The sequence below is a fragment of the Erpetoichthys calabaricus genome, chromosome 5 (genome assembly GCF_900747795.2).
Source record: "Erpetoichthys calabaricus chromosome 5, fErpCal1.3, whole genome shotgun sequence".
NCBI lineage: Eukaryota > Metazoa > Chordata > Cladistia > Polypteriformes > Polypteridae > Erpetoichthys > Erpetoichthys calabaricus.
The window spans coordinates 188,883,086-188,894,145 of NC_041398.2; the positions used below are offsets into that span (position 1 = coordinate 188,883,086).

General features: G+C 36.9%; 1 protein-coding gene across 1 annotated transcript in view; it reads left to right on the plus strand.

The window, feature by feature from the left end:
- The window catches only part of LOC114652112 (N-acylethanolamine-hydrolyzing acid amidase-like), a 28,849-nt gene extending 17,789 nt beyond the window's left edge, over nucleotides 1–11,060 (plus strand). Inside the window, exons 6-11 of the mRNA XM_028802310.2 lie at nucleotides 100–272; nucleotides 3,913–3,972; nucleotides 4,471–4,537; nucleotides 9,733–9,761; nucleotides 10,519–10,619; nucleotides 10,771–11,060. Coding sequence (XP_028658143.1) covers nucleotides 100–272; nucleotides 3,913–3,972; nucleotides 4,471–4,537; nucleotides 9,733–9,761; nucleotides 10,519–10,591 — 402 coding nt within the window. The 3' untranslated portion in view covers nucleotides 10,592–10,619; nucleotides 10,771–11,060. The remainder of the gene's footprint in view (nucleotides 1–99; nucleotides 273–3,912; nucleotides 3,973–4,470; nucleotides 4,538–9,732; nucleotides 9,762–10,518; nucleotides 10,620–10,770) is intronic.

An 11,060-nucleotide genomic window follows, 5' to 3' on the forward strand; every position in this document is an offset into this window, starting at 1 on the left:
CCTACATGAAAATATAAAGCAACCACTTATTTTAAGGAGAATACCAGTATGGCTTAGAAATGTTAAATCATGTATTTGATTTTTTTTTTCTTCATACAGACTTTAGAGCGCTGCAAAGACTATGACAGTGCACTATATAGACTGGTTGGCACTCCACTCATCAATGGTGCAAACATTTTGCTAAGTGGCATAGAAAAAGATCAAGGCATATCAATAACTAGAAACAGACTGGGACCCCAGTACATGGCCATTTTGAGTAACAAGACCAACACGTAAGTATATGTAGTGTCTTATCTCTTTTAACATGCACTAAATTAATGAAGAGAATACACAATTCCTTTCAATTGCATTATTATTTGTAGTGAATAGAATAATTGTAACAGAACTTTCTTCCAAAACCTATGGGTTTCTCCTCTTTTTAAAATTTCACTATCAGAGTAGGTAGAACTGTATATAACTCCTTCAGCTGATAATGTGCATGTGCAAGCAGACCACGGTGATGCTTCTTAATACATTTCTTCACCCAATCATTTTGTTCCTTTTGCGCCAAATGCCTAAAGTACCTTAGTCTGTTTATGCTCAGCACAACATCTACACTTGTTTTTTATTTTTCTTGGTAGATGCATTAATTCCTGTTTTTCTGAAGTGGAAAGAAAAACCAAACACTTCGAACCTTAGGATATGAGAGACACACATTATAGTCAGCCAGGCGTTCTCACTGCTACTTGCCTTCTGAAGGGGAATGGATACCCTACCAACGCAGACACTTACTGTTGTACTCAATCTCTTCTTACAGCCCATGTCATAAATTTGAATGTTTTTTTTAAGAATTATACACATGTTCTTTTGCTGTTTTCTATAATTTATTTTTTGATACACTTCAATATAATATACTTTTGTGTTTTGAGGTTATTTTCAGGTACCTAAAAATATTTTGCACCTTAGCACACCACCATTTTCAGTACTCTTCGATGGAGTGTTGTCGTCGTGGTTGCTACCGCATGTCACATGGTGGTCACGATGTAAGACATCACAATCCCCATATAGATTTTGCTATTGCTCACTTCTAGTTTGTCCAAAATTCTGGATTCAAACCAAAGAATAATTCTGTGGTGTAATTGTGTTAGTGTTTAGGCTGTTGAATCCTTGGTGCGCTTACTTGAGCTTTGAGTTTGTCTTTACAGCTTTGGCTAAATGTTTAGGTAGTTTTCACTTTCATTAACCACACCCACTAATTTCAACAGTGGAATTTGCATTTTTCTGTACAGTATGAGGGAACTGTGGCTCTGGCTCAGCCTGTTTGCTGGTTCATGAATTTATCCTTCAGAGTAACCAAAAATTCAACCTTGGTTACATGCTTAAGATGAAGACTCCTTTTTGGGCTACAGACATTTCAGCTCATCATTAATTAATTACTCTGGTTATTACTTAATATTCAAAAAACAAGTTGACCAAATATTGGCAAAAAATATGTTATATTTCAACCAGAGTTCCTCCCCTGTCTGGGGGTTCTATTCCTTGTTTTATGTCATTTTTGTTAATTTCTGTGTCACTTATTTATGTTAATATTACTTTTGTTAATTATCTGCTTTGCCTGCGTTCATGTGGCTTGTGCCTTGTGGGTAGTTCCACCTACCCATCATCTCCAGGGACTGCCCTCAGTCCTGTAAAGATGAGGTTTTCCCCACAGTTTTAGGTAGTTCATCTTGAAATCGCCAGGGAGCATTGAGTGTTCTTGTGTTCCTCTGTGCTTTGTGCTTTTTCTGGATTCCTGACCTTGTTTGCTGTGTTTTTTGACCATTCTTTGGATGCTGTATTGGGACTTGGATGCTTTTGGAACTCTCTTTTGCATTTTTTTATAAAGCATTTATAAAATGCATTTTCCCTTATATCTAACGAAGATTTGATGGAAATTCCCCCCATTGGGCATTTTTGGAAATGTTTTCAAAACTCTAGTGTTTGGGGACTCTCGGTTCATAACAAAATGAACTATAAGGAACGGTGGGAAATCCTCACCTTTATAGGGCTGAGGGCCATCCCTGGTAATGATGGGCAGCTGGTCCTGCCTCTTGGGGAACCATCCACAAGACACGAGGCGCATAACATGGGCATAGAAAACAAAGCAGATGAACAAAGGCAACAAACAGAAATAAATCACACACAAATATACAAAAAGGACACAAAACAAAGAAATTAAACCCCTATAACACAGTAGAGCTGAAAAATAGCTCATCTAGTCAAGTGTCTAAAAATGCATGAGAGGAGTGCCCTGGATGGCAATACCCATATTGTCCTTCACAGAAATGCTCAGAGCTAGAACTTTTCAGTGGAGGTATAAAACTAAAAACATTATGGTGAGATTTTATGATTCAGTGTAACTATTTTTTAACTATTATATTGCTTTCTTTATAAGTATTTTTACACAGATGATAATAATGATCACTCTTTCACAAGTCAGTCTATTGTGAGCCTCCAAAGATGCAGGTCTTTGATTGAAATGGTTACTCAATGCCCAGACACTACTGTTCCTTCAGAGCAGGGGTGGGCAAAGTCAGTCCCAAAGTGCTGCAGTGGCTGGAGGTTTTTGATCCAACCCAGTTGCTTAATTAAAAAGCAATTCTTGCCAATAATTAAATTTCATGGCTCGTTAGTGCTGTAACTCTACCATGTCAGGTCATTTTTTTTCCTTTCTAAGGATATCATCCAAATGATTTGAAGTCTAAAACGGATAAGCAATTCTCAGTCCTTCACTTTTTTCTCTTCACTTTTCTTCCAAGTATTTAATTAAACCAAATAGTGTATGATAAATACACACAGGTGTAAATGGTAACCAGCTAAATGGAGAACTGCTGCTTTCTTTAGTCATTTGCTAATTTTATTACTAATAAGGAGCAATTGAAAACCGAGAATACAGCTGTTTAAGACTAAAATAAGCAAAAAGGGTTGAAAATCTTAACGAGTGAGTCAACTAAAATGAAGCAGAAGTGTTACTTGAGCAATAAGTGCTTCTTATTAGGCTATTGGGATGGAACAAAAACCTGCAGGCACTGCGGCCCTCCAGGAACAACTTTGCCCACCCCTGCTTTAGAGGATTTCTCTAATGGGCTTTAAAGTTTAACTACAGAGTTTTTCTGTAATTTGTTTTTTCTTCAGTGGATGCAAGTTTACATTCCTGCCACTTTCTTAATTAGTAGTCAATGGCTGCTGCTAATTTAACGTACTTGTAATTATAAAATTGGTTGCAGCAACAACCTGCAGCCACTGTAGCCGTCTACACTCACTCTGACACATCAGACATTTCCAGTGTAGCTTATCTTGACACCATCATTAAGAGGCATTTTGACTTGCAGCAGCTCCAGGGTGTACTTAATGTTAAGTTGCAGCTGGTTAAGTGAATCTTAGAAAGGGAACCAATTAAAATCAAGTTAATCAATTATGTTCTATTAACTGCACTAATTGGCTACCAATTTCAAAAAATGCCTGGAAGAAAATCCTGTAGCCCTCCAGGAAGTCAGTCAAATAAATATTGTATTACAACAAACTGCATATATATTATTGGATGCTATGTTTACTTTTTATTTCTTTTATCTATTTCTTTCTTTCTTTATTTATTTATGGAACTGTATTTTGTCAAATGTTCTGAGGAAACATGCAAGTACAAATTTCATTATACACATCAAATTAAATTTGACTTGATATATAAAGGTGCATCAGAGAGCACACCAGTTAATCTCTCTGAGACCTCAAGAAATGCTTGACATCTACTCAAATGCTGCTTGCAGGTATGATTTGGCTATGTGGCTTCTATATTATGTGTGGATTTGGAACTGCCTAAGGTATTACCTGTATGCAATATCATGTTTCGAAAGTTTCAGTTAGGACTGAACCTCGGTACTTTTTCTTTGTCTTAAGGTGGTACCTGGTTGATACAACTGCTGATCCTGGGACAGATCCTAGCAGGAAAGACACCAGGTACCAATTCAATTTTTTTAAAATAAAATTATATTCTTCCCAATTGTGGAAAATGTTTAATTAATTATTATGTTAATATTATAGTTCAACTGAATGGTACTAACTAATTCTATCAAAACTCTAGGTATAAAATTATTAAATTCTCAAAAATAATCATTCCCATCGGTCATTTGATTTTATTTTTTGACACAGGAAATATGCTAAACACTTTTTTAAAAGTCACCTTTTATGGCATACAGTAGTTTTAACAATAACATCCTCTTAAAGAGGGGCATAGCTGATTGGACAGTGTCATCTAGTGACCAACAAGCTCTACCCCAAGTGAGCATAGTGAATTATTCTAACCTCTAAGTTTTTTTCTCTTTAAAAATTGTGTTCTAAAGCATTTTACTCACCAGGGAATTTGCTTTATGAAATAAGTGTTTAGATGGATTTCATACAAAAAAACTATGAAAACTGCTTCCAGACCTGCATTTATTTCAATATTTTCACAAAAAGGTCTACAGCACAGAGATCCCTTGATGAAACAGGACAGAAGAGGATTTGTTTAAATGAGCTGTTCAAGGTACAGTAAATATTGCTTATTTTTTCACTTTTTTTCCAAGGAAAGTCTAGTGAAAATGATTTGAAAAGAAATCACATGGTAAAACATAACACATTTCCTCTGTACAAAATAAATTGATACATTCTACTACTGGCTCTCAATTGCCATCACAATACTCACCATCGGCTGGCAGCATGATGAAGTGATGCATGACCGTTCTGTCTATCAATGCAGTCTTGTGAAGACTGACATGAGCGGCAGGTCTCCTGTTTGGTCACACAAATTGTGACGTTGGCCATTGTTTCAAGCAAGACTGAATCAAGAAAAATTTTTATATTATCCAATCTGATTTGTCATTTTATAGAAGGTCTCAAAACATTTATCATCGTTATTGCAGGGGTATGCAGGAGTGTGGCTGAGGTACTCTATATTGGGTATGCTTTCAGCGGTCCTTCCAAATTAGACAGATGTTTGTCCCAGACCTTCTCTGAGCAGTTAGATAACACTTTACTTGTCCCAAAAGGGAAATTTTTTCTTTATACAGAAGCTGAATAAATAAAAAAATAATATAACAATAAACAAGAACCTCCCTCAAATACAAAGCAGAATGGCTAAAAAAAAGGAAAATGTCTGAGCAGTCTAAGTCACAGTGAAGAATCAGAATAAAGGAGACCCAGTAGAGTTTGCTTCTTTTGAGTAGGTTAGAAAATTGCAACATAAATGTAATTAATTCATTCATTATTCTTTATCAAGTCAGAATTAATGTGTGATGTAGGTCTGTTTCTTTATTGAGAAATGATGGCATTTGTGCAAATAAAAAAAAGCATGACCCCACCACATGTTGTGATGCCTTTTATAATACATATCACAAAGAAAACACACAGGTTATTAAAGAATAACTAACCGACAGAATAGCTAATAAATTATGATTATTTTTATTATTATCACAATCAACCTAGCAGCTGTCCTTAAAAATAAAATGAACTAGGGGGCTTCGTCCCCTGCACACTTCCCTCGCCAACCCCCCTGCCTGTGCTATGCACCACAAACTTCACGTCTCTGCCGCTGGTGTATGTGGATTTCATTTTCACCAAACAACAAAACTTTTAATTCTCGTGGATACGCCTCTTCATTGGGAAGAAACATTACTTTTCCCTGACGGCAACATGAATTAGATGATCTACAAGTCTCCAACTTAAAGTTTAAAGCCAAACAATATATTTGATCTGTTTTCGCTGTTCCGTTATTTCACTGAGTAATAATTTCCATTTGTTTGTGTTAATGCGATCTTTACCATAATTTTTTTGACACTTTTGAATTTTCATACTTCCATTATCTCTAACCTGTTTTGCATGTGTATCCCGCCATGTTTTTGAATTCTTTACCACGTTCTACTTTGTCATCTACTCTTTGGCTTTTATTTCCGGTCCCGGGCGTGGTTAAATCTCTTGGCACAAAGTCTCGTCTTGCGGGATATGAAAGTGTCTCTCTGAGAAAGTCGCATCTCGTCTCTCTTCCCAAGATTATTTTATTGTAATAGATATGTTATGGGAAGGCACTTGAATCAAAGTACAATGTATTGCAAAAATGTTGCTGATTTCTAACTACATAACCTTTTCACGCCTACTTAAATCAATTGTGTGTCTTGCGGGCTGCAACCTGTTCCAGTGAGATTACGTGTAAGGTAGGCAGTCAGTCCAGTCCGTCACATCAACACTCATGCTGGCTCATGAAGGCTTTCAGGATGGAATCCCTCAGGGGTTCTCAAACTCAGTCCTGGGGACCCCATATTGTTGCATATTTTTATCCCAACAAACTTCTGTTTTTAATGGCACTGCCAGGCTAAGTAAGCAAGCTGTTATTTCCCAACTTCTATATTTTTTGAGATCAATACAGAAATTACAGAACCAGCTGTGGGAAAAATTATTAGAATGGACCAAGCATTTATATATGCTACTTGAGGATAATTTAGTGAGACCAATTACAGTTAAAATTAGTTACTGACTGTGGAATTTGGTGGGGGTGAAAACCTGCGGACACAGTGGACCCTCAGGACTGAACTTGAAAACCACCAGGTACAATGATTCCTCAAATAGAAAATGATGTTTGAGCTTGACAGTTGTGAAGATTACACATTACATGTAATGTATGCAGAAATGTACATAAACATTACAAGTATAAACCAACACAAGAATTGTTGTTTCTTTTGTTAACGCTTGTGAGCAATATCTTCCTGAAATGACCATGTTCTACACATCTGGAACCTCCAAAAGATGCTGCAAGATGTTTGTTTGGTCAAATGTTTTGGTACATCTTGAATTTACCACTACCTGAGTACCTCTGCTAAGGGTAGCAGGAGCAGAAAATTCAAAGCAGCCCAAAAGCAAGATAATTTTTTATTTTTTCTGACCATATAATGTAAGTTAAACCACTACTCAAATGAAGACTACATAATCTATATTTAATTTGGTGTTTTGCTTTCTAGAAAGGTCTCTTGTCTGTCATTTTCTCATAAAATGGCATAATCATGCAGTCAGTATTGAATGATAGATCTTGAAAAATTGTAGCGTGATATCAGACAGTCACACCATTCGGTAGCCAGTAGTTGTGAACTGCCTCTGAACCGCTGGAGTATGTGCATGTCTGCATATTCATGCTTTGTGTTTCTGTTAAAATACTGACATTTCAGGGAGAAGAACACCAAAAGCATAAACTAACAGATTCTGATTTTTATGAATTTTACTACTACAGTACTAATTTAACTACTACATTAAACAGCTAACTTAGAAACTGATAAAAATAAAGGTGTTTTCAAATAATTTGATTACAAATATTGGTGAACATACACAGCATTGTAGCAGAGACTAATGTTTATGCCCTAAGGGTGCTTGAGTTCAGTAATGGAAGGCTGCAGTGGCTGTAAGTCTTTGCCCAACTGCATAATTAGAAGCCAGCCGTTACCGCTAACATAAGTCATTTAATTTTATGGCCTGCTATTGTTTTCATTCTTATATTGTAGATTTTTCTTTTGCAAGACATCACACATGTGCTCCTGGGGGTCACCTTCCTGGCTCTGTCATGGTTATCAGTACCAGTCCACAATGAGATGGAGCGCTGTTATAGAAGGAAAAAATTTTATACATTAGGCATAAATAGTATATTAGCATAAATAGCCTTAAAAGTAATTAAAAGCTTCTGAAACATTAGATGAAGCATAAATTAGAATATTAAGCAAATAAGACAGGTCAAGCAAATGGTTAACTAAAAAATATGTCATATTGCATTATTTTTCAAGCTTGAAGCAGAAGTACCAGTATTAAGAAGGGAAGAACAGAATAGAAAGAATATGATGCATAGAAATTACCCAAGGGCAGGATAAGGAGGGACAGGAGTACCTGTGTTCAAGGTTAGGAAGCTGAGAAACGATATCAGTAAAAAATGGTTCTAGTAGGCACGTAAGAAGCCAGCTGGAATAGTGAATCAGCAAAGATGGCAAAAAGACATTGCTGCCAAGGTCAGAGATGATGTAATGTATGGAAAATAACAAAATATATTCTAGCATAAATAAGTTTAGAGAATTATACTAGCATTTAATCTTAGTACAGAAATTAAATGTAAATCAAGCATGCCAAGCAAATAATTAAATAAAGGCACATGCCATATTTATTTTAAATTAAAGCTTAGTTTTGACCACTAAATAGGCTAGGAAGGGAAAATGACGAGAGGAAATCCATATATGGGAGAAAGGCCTTGGCCAGTTAAAGAAATAAGCAAAAACAGAAACTAGAAATGAACAATAGACAGTGAAAGTACCAGGGGCCAGCTGCAGGGTGAAGTGAGGAGATAATAATGGCTCCCATGGAAACTCAAGGTATCGGCCAGACAGGAGTAGAGGGGAGTCAGAGAAAAAGAACAAATGAGCTAATTTGAACGAGGTCGGAGTGATAAGAAATGACTATATACGTTTGGAGTCCTGAACTGTTCAGGCTCAGCTCAATTTGTCCGTATTGGGTTGAGTCCATGTTATTATTATGGTTATTTTATTGCAATAAAACTATAGATTCCATTTGCCTATCCTCTGAGTCCTAATAGCCTTTATTTCAGATAAAAAGCCTTCTGATGACAATTTTTGCCACGACACTGTCACTAACAGTCTTCTTTCCCTTCTGCAGTTTCGACAGGTCGTCCCAATAGGTAGCCCCAGGATGAAGTACAATGCCCGCCTTCAGTCCTGAGATGGCTCCACCCCTTCTAGTCTGGACAATATAAAAATAAGCTGCCCCCCAGAGGATGGCAGCTCATTCTAGAATGGCAAAAGAGAATGAGCCCCCTTTAACACGTTGAGTTGTATATTTTCTTAAAGCTGGCTGATTTAGCCATGAATTTAATCGTGTTTGTGAGTGCAGAAGTATTTTTTATTTATTTATTCGGCAAACAGCAACGATAAAATGGGGTAGCCCAACTGATTCTCCAACTTTTCTTGCTGGCTGTTTTGCAGTCTGCCCTGGTCTGGCCCAGATCAGGGTAGTAATCTTCAATCTTATTCAATTTTTTCTTTTCCATCTGTTTTCAAATATTTTACTAGCACAGAACATCATGATGGACACACATAGATGTAATAAGGTCCAAGTTAGACTGTATCAACAAGATTCCTTTAATATTTGCATCTCATTTTAAATTGGCAGCTGGTTGAAAAGCACAAAGAACTTAAAACCAATAAATACCATTGTGTTCAAGCAATGAGGGCTGGGAATTTTAATAAGCGAGTTCAATAAAATGAAGCTCAAAGATACTACTTGAGAAATAAGTGGCTACTCATTAAAACATTTGGTTGGTACAATAACATGTGACCCCCCAGGACTGAATCTGAGCACCCTGATCTATACTTTAGTTTAAAGTAGGTACATAGCATGGCAGAGAATCCAGTAGTGTTGCTTCACTGTGACTGAGTCAGAGATCAGCTTCAGGTTCCAATGCTGTCTTTGCTTTAGGGCTTTAGTGTTTGTGAAGATTTCATTCCACCATCGTTCCAAACACCTGCTATGCTGTCATTCTGCTTACTCCAAATCTCCAGAGTGTGAAAGTCTGACCTGACGCAGGCTGCCAGTCCATCCATGGTAAACTTTTCCTATTCTGCACAGGTGGCTCTTGCCATATTTTAAAATTTTGTCTAAATATCTACTACATCTAAAATTTTTTTTCTTCAATTTTTGTAGGTTTTGTCTGTTCCAAAAGTCCTCAACCGGTAAGTGTGGCACAGAGAAAAAAAAATTTAAACAGTAAACAACTTTTCCAACATAAAGAAAGTTTGACATACAAGAGTATGTAATGCTAAATGGAACATAACACAAAGTGCACAGCTTAAAAGAGATATTCAACATAGCAAAGCCCACTCTGAAACTTGTGCTTTCCCAGTTGTGGAGGTCCAGTGCTGTCTTCCTGGTGCATGGTCCATGATTGTTGTAAGACGCCACTTTGTTTAGGAAAGTTTTTTCAATAACCCAAAGTACTAAGGTGTTGTACCGTGTTATCCATTATGGATGTAGTGAGAAGTTAAGCAAAATGACACCTAGAAAGAATACAATATGCAGGCTTTCAAGGCAACTCAGGCCCCTTCTTCAGACAAGATCTTTCCTGTAGAAGGGGCCTGAGTTGCCTCAAAAGCTTGCATATTTTAATCTTTCTAGTTAGCCTGTAAAAGGTGTCATTTTGCTTAACTTCTCAATAACCCAAAGGTAATGTTTATAGCAGCATTCCCAGCTTAAAAATCCACTCTGTGTCTGCTGCACAATAGCAAAAGTGAAAACTGCAAACTTTATTCTCTTCTTTGTCCATCAGAAGAGAAATTTTAGCCTTTCCTTGACAAATGTAATTAAAAAAATTAATTCAGATCCTAGTTTAGCAATTATCAGCTTATCTTTAAAAGATTTACTATTCTAGTGATCTATGTGGCTGGGACTGCTGAGTTGTCGTGGTAAATTTTCTTTTTGTTTTCCACTCAGTGAAACAATTTACACCACAGTAATGGATACCGCTCAGCCTTCTCAGTACAAGTCAATAATCAGGACTGGCTAACTTCCACACCGTCGTCAGTCTTCAAGCAGTAAGTGGATTGTCTATTGTGACTCACAGTTTAGGGCCAGGGGGCTTTATGCTGATCATCACACTCTGCCCGGGGTCAGTCTAGCATCCCAAACATGACTGGCTCCAGCCTGCTCATGGGATCTTTTAAATGCTTCTTATGTTTATTTTAGGGCTTCATTGTGAGTAACGTCTGAAGAGGATCACTCGGGAGCATTCATTGCTAGTCTCCAGAATGGAGTTGCATGGGAGTAACAGTTGTCGGTGATTCCAATGATGTACAAAGCCTGCTTCCTCTTTCCAGTCCCCATACTTGGTGATTTAACATGCTCCATACTTTCCACACTGCTTTTTTATATTAGCTACCTAACAGTATTATAAAGCAATTTTTGAATCAAATCACAGAATTGCACATTATGTTTGCTTCTGCTTGAATAGAGAATAAAAAGCAAATTGCACTGTT